Source organism: Platichthys flesus, chromosome 19 (assembly GCF_949316205.1).
Source record: "Platichthys flesus chromosome 19, fPlaFle2.1, whole genome shotgun sequence".
Lineage (NCBI taxonomy): Eukaryota > Metazoa > Chordata > Actinopteri > Pleuronectiformes > Pleuronectidae > Platichthys > Platichthys flesus.
Window position 1 is genome coordinate 6,103,991 of NC_084963.1, and position 25,421 is coordinate 6,129,411.

The window sequence follows — 25,421 nt, forward strand, 5'->3', positions numbered from 1 at the left end:
ATTTGAAAGGAAACCCCAGAGGTGCTTCTGGGATATTGCGTTCACAGGGTCACAGCGAATATGACCTTTGACCACAAAAATCTACCCAGATTATCCTTGAATTAAACTGAACGTTTGTACAAAATGTGAAGACACCCCCTCAAGATATCATGTTCATAAATGTGAAACAGCTGGATGGAGGGACAACAAACGCATAATGCCTCTGGCCCCTGGTCTTCGTTGACGTAGAGCCATAAAAACAAAGTCTTGTACTGCTACTATTCAACATGCACAGCCACTGGGAAATGTTTGCAGCCTAAACTATTCATGTACTTATCACTGGGAGCTGTATTTAGCCTGTGCCGCAGTTTTCCAGCCCATCAGTACAGATTAGCATTCTGCAGTCTGCCACTGATTCTCCTGCTATCTGATCGAGTTTGGCCGGCTGACTGACAACCACTTTACCGCACAGCCAGTTCGCTCGGCTATTTATTAAGCTTTTCCAGCCTCTTTCTTGGGCCATCTTTCAGGTCAGTGAGACACCATTATACTTGAACACGGGTCCACTGAACCTAAACAGGACCTGTCAGACCCCTTGTTGCTGTAAAGTAGCATATTCGTCTTTGACCATCCGTCTGTCTGTCCTTCCTTTCAGGACCTATTTTAGAGCGGTGGATAAGGGAGGATAAAACACCATTGTTCTGTCCTTCAAGATCTAATAAAGTCCTAAAATCAGTGTCCAAAAAGCAGGCAATGTCTTTAGGGGTTTTGTGAATGAAGGACTGGTGCCTCAATCATGTGTCTGACAAGCAACCTCTTTCTATTCCATCAGAGTACAGTCTGGTACGTAATGATAGGAATTATCTCAAGCATAAGACGACAGAAGGACATTTAGTAGCAAGAGCTCTTGCAGGGTTTTGTACTTTGGATATGTTCCCCTTTCAAATCCATTGCACAAAAAAAACCTACTTGTTAATTGCTATAAAAAAATATCACAGACATCTGAAAATGTGACTCACTTTTATCTTTGGTTATAAGAATGGTATCAAAATTGTTCTTGTGTTTCTTCCAAAACAGTCAAAGACATAAATGGTTTCATGGAAAAATCTGTACATTTTAATTAACCATCCTGCCAAACAGCTACTCTTGCTTACACGCATCCTACATAATGATTGCTAATAGGGAAAAGCAAACAACTTAGTTTTTAAATGGTATTTAATAACAGAGGATGGTGACTGTCAAGCAGCAGCATATTTTTGGTTATTGATTTTCAAATTGATTGTCGATGAAATACGAATGTATGAAAACTTTTGAATGCTACCATCCATAGAAGTATAGTACAAGTAGTTAATAAACCTATATCAGCACATTGTTTTTGACAAAAATTACTTCAGCACAGACTGAATTCACCCAGCATGCAGTATTCTTTATCAACGGCTGAACAAAGGAGAGAGCCACCTAAGGAGAGAATACATCTCCATTAGGTCTTTGGAGAGATATATGACGGTAGTTTGCTGTACTACACTGCATGTATCTTACCGCGGGGAAGCCTGGTGAAAGGAAATGCATAATTCAGACTGAGTGGATTTATTAATCTCCTCTCCTCCTCTTTGTTTTTTTCCTCCAGTTTTCCAACCATCCCAGAAAGTTGCAGCAGACAGTGGGTGTAACTTATGTGTTGAAGCTGTGACACTGCAATTAGATTATGCCCACCCACATTTAAGCCGCGTAGCCGATGGGAAAGTGTGTATGTGGGGGGGGGGGGGGGGGGGGGGGGGGGGGGGGGGGGGGGGGGGGGGGAGAATTCAGACAGAGGGACAGAAAAAGGTCAAAACTGGAGTTAATATTTCTGAACTTGTTACCTTGTTTTGCCTCCAACTCTTCTAAACTGAGCGAGGGCTTCTTCTCCTCTGGCGCACTGATTGGAGGAAGCTCTTTGAGGATCATCTCCGCTCCACCTATCATGGCCTCCAGTCCTGCATCGTCCATCAACTTCAATCAAATGTGAATCAAAATTGTTAGATATTTTCAAAATGGTAAATGGACAATGTAAAGCACTTTTCTATTCTTAAAAACCACTTATAGGATGCAAACCCATTGATACACGTCTATACTGAGCTCCTTAATGCAATGCTTTTCCATCAGACATTATTCAAACAGTGAAGGCACTATTGTCTAGTGTCTGGTCCAAGGACCCTTCTGCATGTGGACTTAAAGATCGATCCAAGACCTTCTGGTTTAGTGAACGACTCCTTCGATGTTCTGATCCACAGCATCAAGGATCAGGTTTCATACCCACACCAAATTACCCTTAGCTCTACTGCATGTGCATTGAACAGACAAATCTGAACCTGACCTTGTCGTCGTCCGAGTCGTCGTCCAGTCGAACTCTGTTCTTCTCCAGCGGCAGCAAATCATTTTCCTTCGCCTTGATAGCGAAACAGATGGGGGCAAAGGAGGCTGTACAGAGAGACAGACAGAAAGTTCAACTGTGGTTTATAAAGAACAAAACAGACTCAGAAGACTGTATGTGCATGCACACTACTGCATTCTGGGGTATTCTTTGAATTGACAAATTTATAGTAGACTAAAAATGAATGAGAACTACAGAAAAAAGAGCAGGACAAGGAATAAAGGAAGGGCTGGAGGGCAGAGATGGAGAATGAGATAACACAACAAAGTAGTAATATGAAGGAGAAACAATAAAAAGGAGCAAGTAAGTAATACACTGATGCACAGACAGGAAAACTAACAGGCTGGACAAGATGCCGAACAAAATAGAATCAGTGTGACGGAGAGGCAAACAGAGATTTAACCACAAAACTGATATGAAGCATCAATGGTGTGTCACATTGATTTATTTTCTGTAATAACGTGTATTACCATTGAGATGAAAGAGCCGACTGTGAGTCTCGTTCTCTGAAGAAATAACCTTAATATAGGACCTTGATTCTTATTGTGGAAGGTTATATATTTTACTTGAGCGATACTCCAGCTAGTTATCAGTTTTCCCAGCCCTGCTCCGTGACCTGTCGCTTCCAAATAGCCCGTGTGAATGCATGCCTTCATTTGCATATATGTGGATGTTTATGGGTCCCTCCAGTGTTGTGGTGAGCAGACGCTTTCATCTCATGCATAGACATTTCCAGCCTGTTATCGCAGAATGAAATTGCTAGCATAAATACCATCAGACTCACAGGCAGCTGTGCATAAGAATACGACACACACAAACAAACACACTAGAGTAAATATGTGCCTGCTAACTCCTATACACATCTTTTCCATCTGAATGAATGTGGGAGAATAATAATTACCTTTATTCAGCATCGAGTCCTTGAGTGACTTGTCTGCCTGAAGCTTATCATCATCTTCATCATCTACTGTCACAGTCTGGATAAAAGAAAATATAGAGAGAGAAAAAGAAAAGAAGATATAAAGTTGAACTTAGTCTGAATCTCTATACAGCAAACCAGTGAAATTACTGTAAAAGCCACCAAATTGTATTATCCTCAAATGACTCCACATTGTGGGTAAACCAGTACGACTTTGACAACAGACAGATGGTGGTGTAAATGAGATTTCATCGAATCCTGCTCAGCTTATTTTTTACATTAGGTTATTTTATGGAAGGAAGGAAGACAGCAGAGTAGCAATGTGTGCGAAAAGTTGGTGTTTAAAAGTTTTAAAGCAAGCATTGAGGAATACCAGTCGTCTTTCCGTCAGTTAAAACATATTTGGGATGAGTCAGCTGTTTCCTCCTCTGCATCGCTTACCGATGAAACTTTAACTGTTGCATTTAATTATTGTAATCAGTCATCTGCAGGGTGCAAACCACGGTCAGGGTTCACTCTTCTTTAAGATGTCTCCCTGCAGTGCTACAGGAAATGTATGTTACAAAACAAATAAAAGTGACTGTGTGGAACTGCCCAGCCCAATGTATATTCTTCAGTACTTTTATATTCCCCCCCCCCGTGGCAGCATGTTGTGGTGAAGAGTGGAATAGGAAAGGTTGTGAGGGGATTAACAACAGCAGTAAACTCTTTAGGGTCGAGCAAATCTAGTGAGATGAAAACTAGCAATTCTGAAACACTGTTACTGCACAGCAGGTCAAATAAAGAGAAGCTAAAAAAAAAATTCATTAAAGTGTTACTAGAAGCGTCTCAAGGAAAGCTCACATTTTTGCCTCTATTACTTTGCATATCAGGTCGGCTGTGCAACAGCTGACTGACAGTTCTCTCCTTCACTCACACATAAACATGAACTCCTCTTACACATGGATGGACAAACACACCGCTCACCGGACTGTCAATGCTCTTTGAATCCAATATGATAAGAATAAAAAACAGGTCGATTTAAGCAAGAAACTGGCCGAGGATACGAATCACGCTTTATGGTTTGAACTGGAATACATATACATATACACACACACATTTCCTCCACCAACCAGTCAGATTGCAAGAAATGTTCATGTACACTTTTATACCAGAGTAATGCAGTTTAATTATTGCCAGCAAAGTTTAACATACAATATAACATTTCATCTAGTACTGTGAGGTCCAAGCGACCTTGACCCTCAACCACCGAAATATAATAATTTTACCTTTGAGTCAAAAAGGAGAAATTCCCCCAAGGTTGTTTGATCAAATACTAATTATATAATTAGCAGCTATTTTAAGTCGTTACTTTTATTTTCCAAGCTGTACCGATCACAAGGTAAGGGGCCCCGGCCAATTTAATAACAGAATGATATGAGCATTCATACAAACATCAGGTAGTTTTAACAGTTTCTGAAGGAGGCACGTCACTGCATCGTGTGAATACAGTATATCCTTGGAAGAATTAATTCATATCAGTATTAGTTGTTTGGTCGCATCTGTCATTCTCCTTTCCTTTTTCTGACAAGTATAATTAGTTGTGTAAGTCTATTTAGTTTGCTTAAATTGCTGTAAGTATCTTAATTGGCTTTCTAATATTCAACTAAATGGTCTGTTAGTCCTCACATCAACAAAGTGCCTTCACAGAGCTGTTGAAGCTGGCTCGTGTGCACAGGCCAGATAACCAGAAAGCCTCTGTACCAATACCTGTGGTCCACGTGCTTTCAGCCGCTATCCCAAATATAAACGACTGATAGAATATGAGGGGAAAAGCAGGGATGAAGCCAATTCCACAGGAGGAGGAAGAAAAAACAACATGAACCTCACGGGGTTCATTTTATCATGCTTGAAGAAGGCTTCAAAGGCAGATTCCCACTATTCTGGTGTAGCTGAACAGAGCTTTCAACAGTCAAAGCACTTTACAGAGGCCCCAGAGAACATGACTCAAAAAAAAAACTCTTAAATCAAAGCTCACAGGAGACGTAGCAGAAAGAAACTCACTCATCATCCTGAGAGGAACTCAGCGGCAATCTGCAGAAACTTGATAGCACTCATATAGACTCCTTAAGCTTAGCATTTAGAATACTTCGACATTTTAATTCCCACAGGTTTCGTTAACACAGCATAGGACAGGTCAGAAGGTAACAATCCTCCATGCTGAATGGGAACATGCAGCATTTCATAGCAGGCCTGCAAAGTCTCTTCGCAAACCTTGATTGCTGAACACAAGTGGTCGGATATCATAGGAAGTCAAAGTGACACGTGCTTTATGCAAATGAAAAATGTTTGACTGGCTCCAGATTTTGGATTCTTAGCCTGACGTCTTGAGGTCTCCCCAAATGAATTATATTGTCGAGCAAAGGAAGTCTGCTTTGGTTCATTTCAATAGATATTTAATTCTCAAAGTAAATACAACCAAAAGAGTAATTGTTCAATTTCGTCAATGAACGCTAAATACATTTTACGCAAAAGGAAAACTGTCAGATAACAGCAATAAGTATCTCCAGCGAAAAAGTATAACAAAGTACTGAGTATAATTGTCTCTATGACAGCTGCAGTGCTTTACAGTGCATCCTACATAGACTCATTGTGTTTTGCCCAAAATTCAATTGTCTTATTGAGACAATCCATAGCGATTTGTAAAGGTGCCAACTCCTCTCCCAGTCTTAATTCGGACATTACGGAAGTTACTTGTTTATTTTTTGTCCGCTTTTTTAAAGCTTCTGCTTGCATCAATTTAGTTAATATGATGCCGAAGCACATGAATGAGTTCTAGTTTAGATTCCAGATTAGACAAAAAACATAATTCTAACTGTTCAATGCAAGTGTTTAAAACTAAGAAGGTGTGCTGTATTACGGGACTAGTGTGTAGGGTTATAATACATTTTCTCATATTCATAATTTGTTGTCATTCATGCATCCCGTGATATTAAGGATTAAGTTTTTCTTAACCTCTCTACGCAGGAAGCAAGTCATCTTTAACTATCTGCCAACTCACAGCGAGATGGCACTAAATCACACATATGGGTCTTTTAAACCTGCATATCAACATAAAACAATCATCCAGTGATGATTTGAACTATTAAGAAAGTTTTTCTTTGTGTATAATCATTTTATTTAGGCACCCCCAAAGTGCATCATTCCCAAAACGTACAAGATTTGAGCGTTACGTAAACAGCAGCCACACAACCTGCTGCCGTCTGCCTTGACTGATTCCAGCCCCCTTTGTCACTTTTTCATTAACTTTGAAAGCATAAATAATAGCACTGACAGAGAGCAGTGATATCTGCATCCCATTCCGAACATCACAAATCACAAACACGAGGCAGGCGTTTTGATAGAAAAGCACAGCAGCTGTTTGCTGGAGCAGCCTGAGCTGTGTCGTAATGGGCCACACTCCTCTGCACTCTGACAAGCTAATGGATTTGATTCACCAGGAGACAAATTGCCCCTCTCAAAACTTTTTCTTAAGACACACCAGACTTAACAACACTGGACTGTATGTAAGTGCATAGACATCCAGTGCCTTCAGACACAGAAGTATTCAGAGACTTCACTTTGTTCTTAGGTGACTCTGTGGGCCGCTGTCCTCTGCGTCATGGCTTTTTGCTCCGATATGCATCTCCAGCTTTGATAAACCATAAAAAGGGGTATGTTCCCTTCCAAATCAAGTCCTGAAATTACCACAGATGGAATCAAGTCAATGTGTAGAAACATCTCAAAGGACATCCAAGAGAACGAGAGGAACCTGAGCTAAGTTTCTAGTGTCACAGAAAAAATAGTCTGAACACTTGTGTCCCTGTGGTATTTTCAGTGTTTTCCTATATGCAATTCTCCATCATGTAGGGAAACAGTGAAATCAAATAATTGAATCTATGGCAAAAAGTGAAGGTATTTTAAAACTTTCTGAAAGCACTGTATTGACATTTGGACAGGGAATCTATATGCCCATCTATTCACTCAATATTGTACTGTTCAAATCCCATAATTCCCTTGTCTGGGAGGGAAAACGTTTTAATGTGGGCTCCAATGGTTTATTGAGACAAAATATAATGGATGAAGAAACACCAGAGCGCAACTATGAAACATGAAATACTCAAATTAATTAATTAATTCAGGCATATTTGTGAAAATTCCCCTTAAAATAAGTAGTTGCCTGCCAACTGCAAAGTTGACATTAACTTATTCAAATACGGATCATCAACCTAATATTAAAACTATGACCTTGGATGTTTTAGATTAATAACTCCAAGAAAACTAGCTGTAATTATAAAACCATAAAACAACTCAAATACCTGGTGAAAACCTGTAATGCACAGTCCATTCATCTTCAGGGTGTCATGAGATCGTATTCTAAAAGGGACCTTGGCATGAAAATAGGGAGTTGAGCTCATAATTGCTTTTATTTTGTGCAGCATGTACGATATATTACAAGTGCAGAGAGGATATATGATGTATCTCCTGTCGTCTGGATTATTAACCATAAAGTATAAATTCATACTTTCTGAGTCTGTTTCAAAAGATACTTACATGTGAATATGTAAATTGCTGTGAATGTCTCTTCTCTCTGTGAAACTGTCAACGGATCCTTTCAAGTGTGTCTTTAATGTAAGAAACCTACTGTTCTTGTTCTGCAAATGTGAGGCTTCAGAAGACCGGTCCCGTCTGTTTTAATGTATATGCTGGTGTTTGATCTGGATACCTCTCATTTTAAGCACAGCAGGTATAAAGGCATTTCAGCAACAAGTGGCTAATTTCAAGGTTGACTGTAAGAGAGGTGGATCCTTAGAAAACCTTTTCCAAGATTAAGATTTGGCTGCAGATGCAGAATTACACAGAGAGCAGTGAGTTTCGTGACAGGAGACAGAGAGAACAGTGTTAATACTGGTAATAACATTTGGGACCAGCCCTGCACTTACTTGTGCAACAACAAATTCCTGCTGATTTTGCAGAGGACTATTGGTTCTCTGACAACTCTGCCACCGCTTTGCGAGAACTCCACTCGCTATCATTTAATTTCATCAGCTCTGTGTGCAATTGTCCATCTGCCAGTTGTAATGGGAGCGTTGAATATGTTTTTGCTTGACAGATATGAGCCTTGTTGCTCTGACCTTTCTGAAAATTGACTTAACCGGTTTTGTAAAAAATCCTTCACCAGCATCCACGATGGCAAGGTTATTACTCGTGTGCCACTTGACACGTCTTATTAAAAGGCACTAAGAGCTTTATGTGGGAGTTTGGTCATTTATGATTGTGTAGCAGTTTAAAAAAAAACTGTTGTAACAATAACCATTAGGTTTCTAACAACCATGAGTACCCATATCAAGTTAATAGCAATGCAGTAGTTGTATCATCAACTGAATCTAACAAATCCAAGGCAATCCAATGTCAACATGGTCACAACCATGTTAAGTTGCTAAGAATGACAGAAAGCTCCAGCACTGAAATTCCTTTTCACAGAATCCAAGGATGTGAGCAAATAGTGAAGTAAATGATTCACCGCTGGTCATTACTAGAGATACCAGTCAGTTAAACTAATTATTAATATTGTATTAACGTACAACGATTATTAAGTGTTGCGTCTAAGATGTAACGCATCTGCCAGCCAGCAAACAGCAGCCAGCCAGCAAACAGCAGCAAATCACATACAGCACATAGGATATTAATCTGCAAGGAAAGAAAGCTGTAGGTGCTATCTTTGCTAACTTTAGCAACACAATGACATGATTTGCCTGCGGTTGTTGTGATCATGATTAAATTGTGCTCAATTTTGACTGTTAGACGAGTTGAGTAGTCTTGATTTAAATTTAATCGGCAGGGAAATTTGTCGTTAGGAGCCCACACACATAAATCTTACCTCTGCTGTGCTTCTTCCTTCCCGCTGCATGAAGTAATTCTTCTTAAACTCATAATAGCTGTTGTACTGATTCCAAGACTGCAGAAAGTCAAACCTATAGTAGATAGAAAGAAGATCGAATATTTAATATGATCAGTGGTAAGCACTCGGAAAAAAACAAGTTGATGAAAGAGATCCTGCAGCACATGAAGGAAAAGTTACTGAGCTATTAAACCTGAGCCTGGATATGACTCACATATTTATTTGTGGTGGGGCGACTCACCGTGGGTCATTCTTGGCTCGGACACCTGCCTCAAACTTTACTCCGTTTCTAGCAACATACTCAGCCAGCTTGTCTATGACTGGCTGGGTGTCAGGTGGTGGGGGGATGATGGCTTGTGGTGCTGGTGCTGACACTGGAGCTTCTTCTTTAGAACTGTTTTCAGGGAAAATCGAAGTTGTTAAACTTAAAGAGAGGTTATGTATTTTTAAATCTGTATATTACTTGTGTCACTTTACTCTTTTTGAAGTCCATTAAATGTCCTACCTGGTTTCTGGTGCACTTGTTGGAGCAGCAGAGCTGGTGACCAGAGGGGAGGCTGTAGCTGGGGGTGCCACGGGGGCAGTTTCAGGAGGGCTGTGTGTTGTTGCCAACTGAGCCCCAGAAGCAGCGGGGGGAGCAGTCCCTCCAGCTGTCGGCATACTGTTATAGTAGGCGGTGGCATCAATCCCCGGGGGGGGCGGGGCCAGGCAGAATGTTCCATCAGGCAGCATGTAGTACCCGTAGTACATCGCTGTTGGATTTCATGCAAACAAATGAGGAGCAATTGAATTAAATGGAGCCCCTTTCATATCTGCTTCAGCTGTGCCAGATGAAGGACAAACAGTGACGTTACTTCATGTGGGAAATATGGATGAATACATAGCTGAGCATCGATACTTGGGAAGTATGGGTGGAACTGTTCCCTTTAATTCACGGATGAACAGCTTTTGAATGTGATCACATACTGCACAATATAATTCCATCCATTTTCATATCCATTAGTCTATGGTGCCCTCACATGCAAATATATCGTATGGTGGATGCCTCTGTGCAGGAAAGTGGAAAGTAAAAACAAACATTTTTATTTGCCACTTGGACCCTTTAAGGTAATTAGAATAGAATTAGTAATTTGAGACCACAATACAATTTATCTGAGGTTTGAAGATGCACCAAAACTTTCCTCTCTTTATTGTAAATTTGAATATGTGCTCTAAGTGGGTGCTTTATATAAACCGGGTTATAATCTACAAATTCATCAAAAAAAGTGTGTTAAATTGAGTTAATAAGGTGTTAGTGCTTTAAACTGTGTCATTAGTAAAATGTAGGCAATGTGCAAGCAGCATGGGGTCATAATAATGTTGTGATGTAACTCCAGTTTCTCAAGTTTGCTGATGTTATGTACTTTCCTGTTTGCCGTCAGGCTATGCTTAATGTTGAACATGTCTGCCGCAGTAATTCATTTACATCAGAAGCAAGTAAACAGAAATCAACAGGTGACCGATCTACAGAAAGGTCATCTCATCTATCAGTGTATTACAAAAACAACATTTCCCAAGAAGAGGAGGGGGGTGTGGGGGGTAGTACGGGGACAAGGACAAAATAAATGGTCAGCGTCAAAGTGGAAACTGTGATATTAACACATTAGTCACTGAGCTGTTTGACTTTGATCACACAGCCAATTTTCTCTTGTCAGGAAAATGGGAAACCGTGCAGAATCATTTACAAACCTGACATGTGCCAGCACTGAGATAAAAACGTAAGATGTGTTGGTGGAAGGCCGGAAAGGAAATTCAAAATCCACTGTTTAGATAGATGATTAGATCTCTTCATATATTTCATAGACTGACATTGATGTTGAGGTTAGCTGGTATTTGGGGAGTAGCTCATACGTTCAGCTTACAGCATCCATTATGATGAGAGGGAGTGATTGCAGATATTACACTAAGGGAGGCAATCTAGTATAAAAGAGGTAATGGAGCAACTTCTAATTGACGCCCTATAATAACAGCTAAATGTTTAAAACACAGGAGACGGCTTCCTTGTTGTACCCAAGCCAAGAACAGATACATGGATGGGCGTATTAACAGCCCGTTTCTGAGCCACAGAGCTTATCAACAGCATTAAGCAGCCAGGTCATCCACAACCAATTTACTAACATTAACAGCTTTATATCTGCAGCGGGGATCAGATCAGAGGACGCCCTCCACAGCTGTCTCCGAGAGGAATAAATTGCAGTAATGGCCAAGTAAACTCTCACGGGTCAAGAGTGGCCAGCGACCATGAGTTTATTTAAACAAACTGTTTCAGGGGAGGGTGGACACATGCATGGTTCGATTACTTGAGCAGCGGTGCGGAGAATAAAGACGAGAAGGGGTGGGTGGGACTTATAGTGAAGGGATAAGACAACAGCCATTTTTTTGAAAATTAAAATGTTATTTATTTCATATCAGTTCATTTATTCCTAAAAGCGGCATCTTGAATAATGACCCAAAATATGATCCAATTGGAAGGATTTTCGTTTTAAATATTATATAATTCATATATGGGAAAGATCAAGTTACTACATTAGCTTCAGTAGTGTTAGTTATATTCACAGTGATTTATTCAAAGTAGCTCTTTGTAATGCTGTTCATCTGTGAGAGGGTCACAATGGCAGCAAACAAGTGTCTGTGGATTAAGAGCTTATCTGGTTTTAATATTTCAAGCCCGTAGTTATTTGAATATTTACCTCAGTGTTGACTGTGACTCAGTATCAATGACGAAAGATTGCAAGAGAACGAAGATATGAAAAAAGATAATAAATAAGAAGATGCACAGAATAAAATAAAAAGTGGCTTTTGAGTTTTCAAATTTTGTTTTTCTCACGTCTCCTTTAGCATTTTATCGTTTTATCTGTATTTATCCTTTTCCAATCCTTCTCAAGATTTGATTATTTTCTCTTTATCTTTTCCTGATCACTATATAGTGTTTTATTATCATTTCTATATAATTCTATCGTTGTTTACCCGCCTTTGGTGTTTCCTGATGAGATTTACAATTGAATTTCCTCAAATCTTGTTAATATTGTTTTGCTCCGTGCATGGATGAGGGTTTGGGTATTGTTTTTATTGCCTTTGTTCTGTAAAGCATTTTGTGCTCCATTGTTTGTATGAACAGTGCTGTACAAATAAAGCCTGACTGATGTGCACTGGCACCGGAATAAGTTACGACAGCTCTTTCAAAAACGACAAGCATCCTCAGTAACTTCTAAATTTATGAAGATGACCCCCAAAAGTCAAGCGACGGACATGATAAAGGAAACTAGCAGATAATAAATCCACAACAAGTTTGGCAAATCACATCAAAACTGTAGGAAACAGCTTAGCCGACTTGGCTGGCTTATAACTGCACGCTATCAGAATATAACAGTGAAGCCCAATCAAAATAAAAACATCTTCAAAAGTCTGATCGAGCCAAGAACAGTTAGCTGGCATTCTGGTTTTCTACTCTGTCCCAGAACACCACTGAGCTTAATATTACTCTGCAGACTGTGGTCTGCATTAAGACGTGAAGAGTGGAAGTGAACAACCAGCAGTGGCAGAACATTTACGTGCTCAGTGGTGGACGAACAAGAAGATCTCTCCTTGGCCGAGGAAATGAAAACGTCAAGATGGCACAAAATAAAAGTGACCGGCCCAAACATATGAGGAAAACAATAAAGGTCTCATTTAATTTCACTTGTGTGGTCGTTTGACCTTAGAGGCACAATACTCACGGTCAGCTGTGTAGTGCGTTTGTGTGGTGGGAGCAGGCGTTTCTGCTACTTCCTCTGGTGGCGGCACTGGTGTGGCTGCCACCGCTGCTGCTGCTGCAGTGCCGTTTCTTTCTTGCTTGGCTTTTCGTATAAGTTCGGCCAGAGGATGGTCCGGGTCCAGGACTTTAAGAGGCTGCAAAACCACAAGGCTGTTTGTTATAAAACAGAATTTTCACACCATTATGTTATATTTTATAGATTAAAGATCAATGACAACTTCTACAAGCAGGAGGCAGAGCTGTAAATTGTGTATATACATACACCACATGTTAAAAGCTTTATCAAGCGAGAAGCCATGAAATCATTAGAAAGTATTTGAATGCAGTGCGAAAAATGGGCAATACTCTGCAAGTATCCCTATGCAGTTATCTTCCTTGGTAACCCCATAAAATATTATATATGAGCCCTTAGAGGAATATTAGAGCGACTGATTTGAAAAGGAACTCCCTGCTGATGGGAGACAACTGCTCGACAGTTTCTTATTAAAAGCAGCTCGTTATGTGTCTTTAAAAGACGTGCCTCCATTCTCACTACTCAGTCAGAGACTAATGGCTCTCCTGACATGAAAGTGCTCGAGAAAAAACTGTACCACAGTTAGTGCAGACATGGGGGAAAACAAACGGGATGTAAATGTAACTCATGTTAAGGCAGTGGTGTCCTGATAAGAATGAACACATTTGTATGCAACATTATAATGAGCCTGTTTCAATTTGACTGCTTTATAGGATCCGTATATTTTCACTGTCCAATGATAATCGTGTATTAATGAAAGGGATAGATAACAGTCTACATAAGCAGTTTAAAAAACCACTGGTTTGAAAAACATTAAAAAAATAGGCTGTTTTCATAGCATATTGAACATTTCAAGATCTTCTGTTTTCACACGACAGGAACGCAACTTTAAATATTCTATTGACCAGGTAGAATGTTTGCATTACCTTCACCAGCTCCTCCAGACGAGAGCATTTCTTAGGGGCAAACAGGCTAGGATGAAGGTAATTGCCATCCCCATCATCATCTGAATCGTCAGAGTTTGAGTCTACAGTAGGATAAGAAAAAGAAACATGATAAATACAGTACATGAAACTTCTTGATTTTTGCAAATGTAGAGCCTGTGTGAGCATGTTACTAGTCAGTGACTGCTTCCTGTGACTCACCCTGCTGCTGCTCTTGCTTGTTGGCGGATAACATGACGTATCGCCCTTCCTTCATGGCCCGCAAGATGTGTTTGTAGTAAGGGTTCAGGTAATGGTCGAACCGGAGGAAGTCAAACTGGGAGTTGCGGGACTGCTTCGCTTTCAGCACTATCTCAAACTGAGCACCCTGCTTGGACACGTAGTTGGCGGTCCGCTCCACGATGTTATGGGTCTTTATGGTTGCCGGCTACAAAAAAAAAGACGAGACAAGAAAATAAACATCACTTTAACGAAATGCAGCCACTGCAATTTCTTGTTTCTGAAGAAATAAATAGTTCAACAGTGAATAACAAGCATCATTACCATATATACATGCGTGAAGGTGAACTGTGCTGTACACAAGATTAAGATGCAATGCACAGTTCATTAATAGCGCATAGAAGCCATTTTGTCTGGGCAAGTATTTTCATGCCAAGCACTCTTATGTTCATTGTGATGACATAAATTCTGAAAATACACATGGGGTGAAAATCAGTGGAACAAGAAATGGTCCATTATTCATTCATTATTGTTCCCCTTGTGTGCTTTCACTGATTAATCATTGTCATTACTTCGAGAGCGCAGAGAAGTGCAGCAATCTCCAAAAGAACACGCATATCTCATCGGGATGAAAGTCATAATAAATACCGCCTTTCAAGACACTGGCCAAAAAGATGCCAGCGTCCGGACCTCACAGACCATTACGGTTTTCTGAGCTGCCAAGGACTTCCTGACAAACAAGGACTTTTCTCACTCTGATTAAAGAACTTGGCCATTAGGGGGAAAGTGGGTGTGTAATATATTATTTTATGTGGATGTGAAATACACAGAGAAAGCATCCTCCCTCACACCTGTAACTCAGCAACAGGGATGGCTAACCAAAATACAGAAAAATACATAACTAACAGGAAACAATTATAAAGCATCACAGCACTTTGCAAGTGAAACAGGTGCAAATCCTGTTGATCACAGATGAGGTGAAGTATTAAAGTCTTATTCACATTACGCAGCAAATGGCAATTAATACAAACACTGTAAGGAGAAAATGGCTAATTAGCTAGCAGCAGGTTTATGTGGTAAAGCCACAGGGATTTGATGCTACTAAAGGGGGACAAAGTGAGTAATATTATAAAAATGAATGCACTTTCATGATATACACTTTTAACCTAAAGAGGTGATAGTGAACATAGCAAATGCTTGATTGGCGATATAAGATATTTTATATAATACTACAGTCTACAGTTGAGACAGAAGTGAGCATAACGCCAGATGCTGGGATCAAAATCTGTTTCTCTTATCTGAAGTATTATATAACATCTCAAAATAACAGGCTTCAAAAGAAAGTTGGAGGAAGGAATCTAGGAATGAAATACTCACCAGCTCCATATCAGGAGGGATAACCAGCCCCGGGGGAGCCACAAACGGTTCCTCACTCTCTTCCGGCTCTTCTTTACGAGTGATGAGATATTTGGACAAAAAGAGTGAGATCAATTCTTTGTTAGTCATTTGTCAGCAAAAGACTAAATATACTTTGCTTGATACATACCCAGCTGAGCAATGCGGCCAGATAAGATTTGAGTACCGAAAGCATTTTAAATGGAGGCAAACTACAAGCCTACTGCCTTCTCCCAGGTAGATGTATATACCACAACACTGTTCATCCTGTATCATCTGCTGCATACAGATCAGAGGGAAACGGAATTAACATGTTTAATAATGTAACGCAGCAACTTTATGAATTTTGGTTACTTCAGTGAAGGTGAAGTGTGCAGATATAAATTATTTCAGATAATAGATATACTGCATGGTCAAATTCAGTTCCTTATTAACAGGATTATTATGAAATTAATTAGTCACAATTAGTGTGGAGGTTTCGACAGAGAGCTGAAAACAAATCATAGTGAAATTAACCAGCTTGCTTTTCACTCATGAACAAATAATAGTGATGAATAGTTGTTTTATATTGTGATAATTTGTCTCCGTATCCGTCAGACCTAAAAGTCTCCACCATGGCTCTCATTTGCATTTCATGATGGCGGTTTTATACCGTTCAATTAATTTGTATTGTGATCATTTCAGTCTTAAATGAAGTGAAGGGCAAGACAAGACAATTGGCAAAAAAGGGATTAAAGTCAAATTGCTTAAAATGTTAATAGCCACTGTGAGGTGAGACGTTGCTGACTTTTTTCCTCTGGCATTTGGGAGCTTTAGCAAATGTATTCATACCCTTGACTCAATTCTACAACCTCCCCAGAGAGAGGCATCTAGTCTGCTTAACAGTTAGGCCAGTGGCTGGGACCAAGTGCTTCCAGCAAAGTCCACATCAAATATTTAACGTTGCAGGAGTGTGTGTGTGTGTGTGCATGTGCGTGTGCGTGTGCGTGTGTGTGTGTGTAATTGTATTTTTGTTAGGGTCAGTTTGACTTGAACCTTATGGCGCGAGGACAGTTTGTTAAAGCACAGACATTTTGGCCAGTCCTCACCTTTTTATATATTTCTGCACAGAGCCCATCTGGGGTTAAACTTGGGTTGTATGGCTCGGGATATAATTTGGTTAGGGGTCAGGTAAACGTTCGGGTAGGCATTTAGTTGGGATAGTTAAAGTTAGGGTCAGAAGCTTGGGAAAATATAATGTCAATTAGCGTCCTCACAAAGATGGAAATACAAGTAAGATATGGATGAGTGACGACCGACGACCAAAGTTGACACTGATGTTCACAGACGATTACCCATCTAAATGTCATACTTTCTTTCACTCTTAGCTAAAATGAGCAAAACAACTGTAGAGCCTCAAATCGCAGTTTGTTATTACTGCCCTGAAAAAACCTTGATGTACAACTAATGTTGTGTAATTTCACATACAGTTGACATGTTCCCTGTTAGCTCTGCAGGCAAAAAACTCAGCATCAGCAACCCCCTGATGGATATGTATCTGCAGAGGGCTGCTTGGATAAGAATAGTAAAAAAAAAAAAAATGGATTAGACAGACCTGCAGCGTTCTTCACGGCAGTCTGCAGCAACCGAAAAAAAAATTCAAGCAGCAAAAACTTGGACATGACACAGAGCCCACCACAAGCAATGTTTCAAGAGACACAAGGGGTATGTCAATGAATCCAGATTTCAGTTTTCCCATACAAGCATCTAACAGCGGCGTTACACCACTGCTGGAATATGACAACTGCTGACAACTTTAAGGAGAGGAGAGGGGTTGAGAGGTTGTGCTGTGTGGTTTGCCATCCTGTTCGTGCATTCTCATTTCTATCCAATGGAGTGACACACTTAATGTGTGTAAATGAAGTGAATTCTCACCAGCATCCTTGTTAGCTTCCTCCTCCACCGTGGGCTGAGAGGGATCGTAGTAGTCAGCGCTGTATTTGAAAGCCACTGCAGTGTAGGTGCCTTCATCAGCCAGAGCCTCACTCAGACGTTTGTACTCCTCCTCTGTGGAAAACAAAAATACAAGCAACAGACAGGATTTTACTACCGATTGATCATTCTTATCAGACTCCTAAAAATATTCACAGACTTGTAGAGTCCTAGATTGTGTTCAAGTTTTCAATAAAAATGATATAGTAATAGTAGTTACTTGGCCCCAACCCCTAAACTGAAACTCATGTCAAACGACAACGAAAATGTGTCTTTGTTTAAGAAGCAAGGGCAAACATTCCACTATAACTCTCAATATTTCCAGTGCATCCCCACTGATCTCTCACTGGACAGATGGGTAATACCCTCAGTGAATGAGGTCGGCCTTTCAAATTGAAGGACAAACTAGTCTGGGGGATGAATGTGTGTGTGTGTGTATGTGTGTGTGTGTGTGTGTGACACTTCATTAGCTGACGCATTCTGCGCAGTCAGTTTTGGCACAAGACATCATATTTCACTTAAAAATCTGGCTATTAATTCCATTACACTCATTAAGTCTGTCTTTCAGAAGGGTGCTTTGTCATCAAAACAGCCGGTTTCATTACAATGTGAAATGACTGAGATGCAAATACACTCATGAGTCGAAAGTGATTTCCTCTCGAATGCCAGCCCTTGATCCCGGAGTCAAAGCCAGTTCATTTTTTAAAGAGATGGAGATAGAAAAGAGAAAATGCCTCAAAAAAGGAAATATCACTCAGGAAAATCAGATTTTACGATGCCAAGATTAAAGAGATGAAAAGTTGTTGCTTTTCTATTTGCACAGACGGGATTGTCATATTGGCCCAAGTGTTAGAAGAGGACACACGCCTGATAATAAAAAAGTTATATGGACAATAATTCAAACAGTGACAGCCTGAGAACATTGTCACCCTCAAACAGTAAGACATCACTGACACGGACTGAAATTATGACTCGAGGGATTCAAGTAATTAGTGTAATGTGATATCAGTAATAAAAGGTAATAAACTCCATAGAAAACTCAACAAAGTGTCAAAGTTTTGAGAGGATTTCAGTTTGACAGCAGCCATGCCACTGGGTGGTAGCCTTTATGTTTAGTTGTAACTTGCCCTGTAACCTTGGCTCCCACAAAGTGACAGTCGCCTGCAGTGCCAGTAAAACACAAGGTTTAGGACTGCTGCTGATGGGAATCAATATCTGTCAGTGGAACACGAGTGTCGACCCATTCGTAAGTGTCATTATGTCTGTGAGAGAGCAGCGACCGATCCCTGTTTACTAACATGCACCAATAAAACTGTTCTACCTTAAAGTCCTTTTTCTACAGACAGAAAATCTTCAATTAAAAAAAGACAAATTTCACATTCACTTTTTTTTAACCTGCTTTTGAATCCTTTACTGCTTTCGTACAAGTTCCGGCGTCATGTATGTGGGTAACAAAACCATCCCGTGTCCTGTTTGAAATACTTCCCGTTTGGCTGGCTGGCTATTTGCTTTTTTATTAAGTGTGAAAAACCACGTCTCCTTAGAGAAAATACAGGGTTGTAACTAAAATCATTTTTTCCCGCAAAAAAAACAAAACGGCGTGACAGGAACAAATAATCTGTGACAACAACCTTGTCCATCAATTATTTTTTTAACGCTTGAGGCTTTGTTGTTTATTGATAATCAAATCAGGATAAAGAGAGTTCAACATAGTGTTCTCAGTATACTGTGGTGAATATAGTTAAATGCATGATTCCCCCCCCGAGGCAACCAACATATACTGGATGACGAGTAGATATCATTTCAATCAACCGAGATTTACTTTGGTTGACTACAGCCCGGAAAACTTTAAGTGAGTGATTAATTAATTATGGATCCTGCTGCATGTTCAACTATGGGTAGATTCACGTAGAGGTATATCTTAAGTGTGTATGTTTTATGAAGTTAGTCCACCTTGTCTGGCCTCTTCTTCCATCAGGTCCGTGCGCAGAGCCAGGTACCGCTCCTCATCGCAGTGCGCCTCGATCCTGGCCTCCTCCTCCGACAGCTGGTAGGACGTATTCCATGAGCCGCTGTCGTACTCTGAAAGATCATGTAAGTGACCACGCCCATCGTATCTGTTGGATGATAAAAAGGATTAGAGGTGGGGAAATCTACAACCTTTTTCTTTTTTTAAACACAACATGGACCTACTTACCAATGAAAGGAAACCTACAACCCAAAAGTTACAACATCTAAAATGTTCTACCTCTAGTCTGTCACGATGTAAAATACTTGAAGTTATGAAAATGTCTCAACATACTGATTAAGTCAATATCGAACTAAGGATACCTAACAAAAGTTCTGCTGGTCTTACAAACCATGAACCTTAGAAAGAAAAACAAACAAAGCAACTGGCTTCTTACCTTACAGGGTTCAACCCCCTCCCCTGTACCACTCATGATTACTTCTACATCTGCAAAGATAGTTACATACACACAAACCCGAGCACATAAATACCTATCCGTAAGAACCCAAATGGACGACATTTTCCAGGGTTCGTCCCTCTACGCCACTTCCCAGATGCCGTTTCTTCAGGAAGACAAAGAAATGGGGTGCTGTGGTTGGCATTCGGGGTTTGGCAGGACCCCTTAGCCTACCTTGCTGGGGAAAGAACTGGGTTATGTGATAAAGACACACATACACAAGCTGTACAAATAAAACACAAGTTGGGGCCACTGCGGGTGAAGGTGATTCAAAAAGGAGATAGGCATCAATCTGAGGTTTGAAGAATGTGTTAAATATTCTGCAGGGGTGTTACATTACCCCCCCTCCTGGTTGAATCATTACACTTTTGGGGCGCACTCTGGCATTCTGGTTTGGTCCTATGAGAGAGCTATGGAAACTAAATATCATATGTGTCAGATTGCATTTACGGGAGATGGAAGATACACATTTTAATTATTTGTGGAGGGGGACTGTAACTTTAACTGATCAAATCTCCCTTAGAGAAGGTCAAGCTTTATCCCAGCTCCATCAGTCTGAGCAGTATGCTGTCCCAACTATTGCAAAAGTTCTGACACAAAGTTTTGGTTCCAAATGTTTCTCATATTTCCAAATCAGAATGTCCATCTTTGTTAATATCTGTGAGAGTGGGGTTCCCAAAGTCTGATGATTGACAAGAATTACCCAGTTAACTTCTGCATTCTTTGCAGAAAGGGTAAAAGCACATTTACACCTTAAGTTAATAAGTTTATGTTAGCACCGTGATATTTTGAATCACCTTAACCAGCAGTGACTTTAGTCTTGGTTAGAATTTGCTCTGGCCTCGTGGACTTCAGTGCAGCTCGATGAAATCCCAGCTGGTCTGATTTGAACACGGGTTCCTATTTTAGGCTCAACTTGGAATATTGGTCATCTTTGTTGCAACAAATTCTTTATTGTCTAGATTTTTAGTGTAAATTGTGTCTCCAGAGGAAATTCTCCAACATGCCAAGATGCAAAGCCCACCTCAAAGCTGCCAAGGACTGATTTAAGGATTGTGACATTTTAATATCAATTTAAAAACCACAGTGGCCAGTTTGAGAGGCAGCTAACTCAAACTAATCCAACCTTAGAATCAGGATTGGTTAGTTTAAAGCTAGTGTCCCTAATAAACTGGCCCTTAATGGTCCCAGTGACAGCTCAGCATCACGGCTGATGCTAAGGCTTTGCATCATCGCATGTTGTGCCAGAAAACTTCAAAACTCCCACGTGTTGTGATTCCAAGACGTCCAAAGGAGACAAGTCAGCAGAACAAGGGAAATACAACATTCGTCGACAGGTTGACAGTTTTGTATTTGTGTGTGTGTTTGTTTCTCTTTCATCCCAAGCTTCTGCAAGACAAGAAAAACTCCCATGTGGTCCCCTTGTTTTGCATTGTGAGACATGCTAACGGGACAGGAGGAGAGATGGTTAGCATGAATGTTTTCGGTCTACGTTTGTTCAACCGACCTATCAATCGTGATGCTCTTGTCCCCCATCCACGGGATGAGCTGCTTTCCATGCTCGTGGTACAGAGCCCGCTCGTCGTCCCGGAACACTTTGCAGGCGTAGCCGAACACCAAGAGGTCGGCGTATTTCTCACTGTCACTCACGTCCTTCTTCGCAGGCTTGTTGTTGGGGTCCTTCTTGGCGGCTCCGCGACGATACATCTCCCCGGGAGACTCGTGGAAACCACGTATGTTGAGGTGCAGGTCCCTCCGGAGGCGGCGGTGATGCTCCTGGAAACCCAGCGGCTCGCAGGTGCTCCTTAAATTACGATAATCCGTCGGGTTGTCCTGCAAAACAAGCTTCTACGTGCCAGCGGCCGCCATGTTGGAAAGCGTGTGGATGCAGCTGTGTTTCCGGTCAGCACTTACGACAGATTCCTCAGCGTTAAACGCACGTTTCTTTAAACCACAGGACGTAAATTTTAGATTAAAAAATCATGTAATATTTTAATTTAATTATATTTTTATTACAAATGGAGAATTTTTACATGAGTAGTGTTTTTGCCACGTTTTCATATTTGTCGAATGTGCTGGAAGGAATCGAACTTGCAATGTGCTGTTGAAACTGGACTGAAGAGGTGACCCCTGTTTATAAAAGTAAATAAATAAAATAAAATAAATACATATTTTTTTCAGGATTTTGCTGTGTTGAGGGTCGCACACGTTGTATGTTGGTTTAAAGCATCTTCATAACCTCAGGTTGAGATGAAGCTGGTTAAGAAAGAGCTGATGGACAAAGGATAATATTGAATATCATAAATTAAACTTTGGGTTAATTAAAAAAACATCCTCTTCTCGTTTTTTAATCAGCCTTTTCTTCTTTTGCATAGAAGCCATGACCATTTTCTGTTTTTCCACATAATCTGAACCTCTGATCTAAACTTTTTAGCCCCCTTAATTGTCTTATTATTATCATCGACATGACACACACAAACACACAAACACACACACACAAACACACACACACACACACACAAACAAACGTGCATATTGTTTTGCATGTTGACAATAAATCAACATTGCAAATTGTTATAGATTTTTTAACACAGTTTTTGAAGATGTTTGATATTTTTAAAATGTATATTAAAACCCTGAATACTTAGTCGGGCTTTTATGTCGTGCTTTATTTTGTCATTAACTTTTACAGATTGTTTTCCTAACCTTCTTTTATTGTGGCGTGTTCTATTGTTAATCGCTTCGGTATATATTAGTCTCTCTAGATTTATAATTCATTTTTAACATCCTACATTTTAACAGTCACCTCTAAAGCTCTTTAATGAATTTTATTTGTTTGAAAGGTGTTAAGAAAATAAATGATTGATTGATTGCATTAAACATTTCCTAGGACGGACAACAACTTGTATAGAAGGCCAAGTGGACAATGTCAGACCTGCAGGACATGGGACAATCCTGCGTCAGCACAGAAAGACAGAGTCATTATCAGCCACTCCATATATAAAACTCCTAAATCAGTGAGCAGACTGATTTCCTCTGGTGTTCTCGTTTTAAAAACAACTCTCACACATAGATGATGAATGAGAATGTACAGCAAGAACTCCTGGAGAATAAGTCGATTTTTTGTGGTTTATTACAGACTTTCAGGGAACATTAAAACGCAATATATTACTGCCGTATGCGCCATTGAGCAGTTTTAAATGGAGGGAATGGACTCTGAGGTTTTAAAACTTCTATTAAAAAAGAGCTATAAAGTAAAAATCTGTATTTTCTTGAGTTGATGCCCTTCCCTTTGAGGCCTAAATCCATGAATCAGGTCACGGTCAGGTACACAGTACATTACTGTATGCCGGGAAATGGTTTTTAGATAATACAGGAAACCTTTTTTTTTTATAATCCTTAGTTTGGAAGATTATTTCAGCATTTGGGAGGAGAAAAGATACGAGTGGGTGATGGAGCAGTGAGGAAAAGACGAATGGGCTTGGATTGGCACTTTCGCCGACTGTTGAAGAGAAACGAGATTTGAAAATGCAAACTAAATGTTTTTAGAAAAGAGAATCTCTGACTCTGCTGAAAGAAGTGACCTTAAAACAGACACCTTGCAGAAGTGGCTTTTTATTAATTTGATTGCAGAGATGGATGGAGAGAAGTTCTGCATTTGCTGAGTGGTGATGAAGTTGTCTCCCACCGTCTGGTTTAAACAATGATGTTTCATTTCCAGTTTTATTTTTAGACAGTTAAACATAGATAAATGTGTGTGTGTGTGTGTGGGGGGGGGGGGGGTCAGCCTTCCCAGTTCTACCTCTTGTTAAGTTTACCTCTGTAGCAGTAATCTCTTCTACGAATGTGACAGGCACATCTCTCCACTGTCAATTGTTTTCTCTGATGACGGCACTGTGGCCAAAAATGATTGGGAATGAACAGGAAACTGGAGAAAACTTGATGGGACCAGTTCCTTATATGAGATTTAGATGGAATTTATTTTCCTCTGTTCTCTCATTTGCAAAAAGCTCTGGTCCTTCACAGACAGAAGAGAGGAGCGAGTTGTACCAACAGGGAAATGTTTGCATGTTACAATATGTTCTCTATACTGAGAGACTGCAGATGCAAACTACACTACCCGGCGTATTTTTAAATAAAACAACAACATTGCAAAGGAATAAGAAATAAATGACTGGATCCGCCCATTTTTTTAAACACGTATGTGGTCCACAAAATTGAATGTAAATATGTTTGATAGATTTGACATAGTTCAGCAAACGCTGATGAAAACACGGCCTCCATGCGGCAATAATGATGCAAATATTTATGCAAACAATGGCTATGATGAATTATTTATAGGTGTAAATCTGAGTATCTCTTTAAGCCTAATGAAAGTCCCAGCTGACCTGGTGCACCACAGCAGCACACATTAGGAGAGAAGAAGGATTTGTAGCCTTTACCCTCCACACACACACACACACACACACATACACACACACACACACACACCTCACCCCTTCGTTTATTTACAACCCCTGAATGTGTTTTATTAAAATGAGTGCACAGGTTCAGATGAACCCGCTCATGAGAGCAGAGGGTGGAACGAGCTGGGCGTAGAGCAAGAGAGATCGACGAATGAGAGCATGAAGTCAATAGTTTGTCGTCCTGCGAGGGAAACACTAGAGTGTGTAGAAAAACAAATAGTGTATAAATGCTCACAGCTTTAACAACTAGAGCTTCTTACATACAGTATAGGAATATAGGCTAATTGCATGTTGTGGTTCTGTACTGTTACAGACTTAAGAAATTGTATATTGTTTGTTTTTACTTTAGCACCAATTAAAAGGCTGAAAGTTTTGCAGAACTAGACTTTCAAGTTAATCTACCCTACAATGACCAACCATGATATACTATGAATCTTTGAACAAATGTTTTTTGCATTAAGCCACTCTTAATGACCAGATGGTAATTAAATGCACGTCATGCATTAATGTGGATAATTTAATGTTTCCCTTCCTTATGTAATATATTTATAATATTTTCTTATATTTTTTTAGTTAATTATTTTATTTTTTTGCTTCCATTCTCTAAAACATACATCTTTTGGGATTGGCTTGTCTCATTTGTCTAAATAAGGTCTTTAGAAGGCGTCACTCACTCCATTTTTTCTCGTTAGAATCTGTGGTTTCATTAAAAAGTGAAAGTTATTTTAAGAGTTCAGGATCCAGTCAAGTTGCTCTTCTTTATAGTCAGTGAATAAGAGTCTCGATAACAAGGCTTTGCAGTGCGTCAATGGTGAGAAGAGGGAATTTAAAAGAATGTCTCAAGAATTCTCTTTGCAGGTCTCATTTTCTGAAATGATGCAATCAAAAGATGTCTACGTATTCTTTTTTTTATTCTGCCTCATT

The 25,421-nt window shown here is 40.0% G+C and overlaps 1 protein-coding gene across 5 annotated transcripts in view; it reads right to left on the minus strand.

Annotated features, from left to right (window-relative positions):
• The window catches only part of sfswap (splicing factor SWAP), a 41,450-nt gene extending 19,546 nt beyond the window's left edge, over positions 1-21,904 (minus strand). For 2 of the 5 annotated variants that reach the window (XM_062412479.1, XM_062412477.1), the window contains exons 1-13: positions 21,539-21,904; positions 19,520-19,683; positions 17,510-17,641; positions 15,578-15,648; positions 14,183-14,408; positions 13,964-14,064; positions 12,987-13,158; positions 9,737-9,983; positions 9,473-9,625; positions 9,211-9,304; positions 3,294-3,369; positions 2,336-2,439; positions 1,842-1,971 (exon numbers count right to left, since the gene is read on the minus strand). In XM_062412479.1, coding sequence (XP_062268463.1) covers positions 1,842-1,971; positions 2,336-2,439; positions 3,294-3,369; positions 9,211-9,304; positions 9,473-9,625; positions 9,737-9,983; positions 12,987-13,158; positions 13,964-14,064; positions 14,183-14,408; positions 15,578-15,648; positions 17,510-17,641; positions 19,520-19,683; positions 21,539-21,738 — 1,870 coding nt within the window. In that variant the 5' untranslated portion in view covers positions 21,739-21,904. Of the gene's footprint in view, positions 1-1,841; positions 1,972-2,335; positions 2,440-3,293; positions 3,370-9,210; positions 9,305-9,472; positions 9,626-9,736; positions 9,984-12,986; positions 13,159-13,963; positions 14,065-14,182; positions 14,409-15,577; positions 15,649-17,509; positions 17,642-19,519; positions 19,684-20,065 lie in introns of all 5 variants that reach the window. The other 3 variants (XM_062412481.1, XM_062412478.1, XM_062412480.1) reach the window with 3 other exon arrangements.
• Between the last annotated feature and the right edge of the window lie 3,517 nt (positions 21,905-25,421).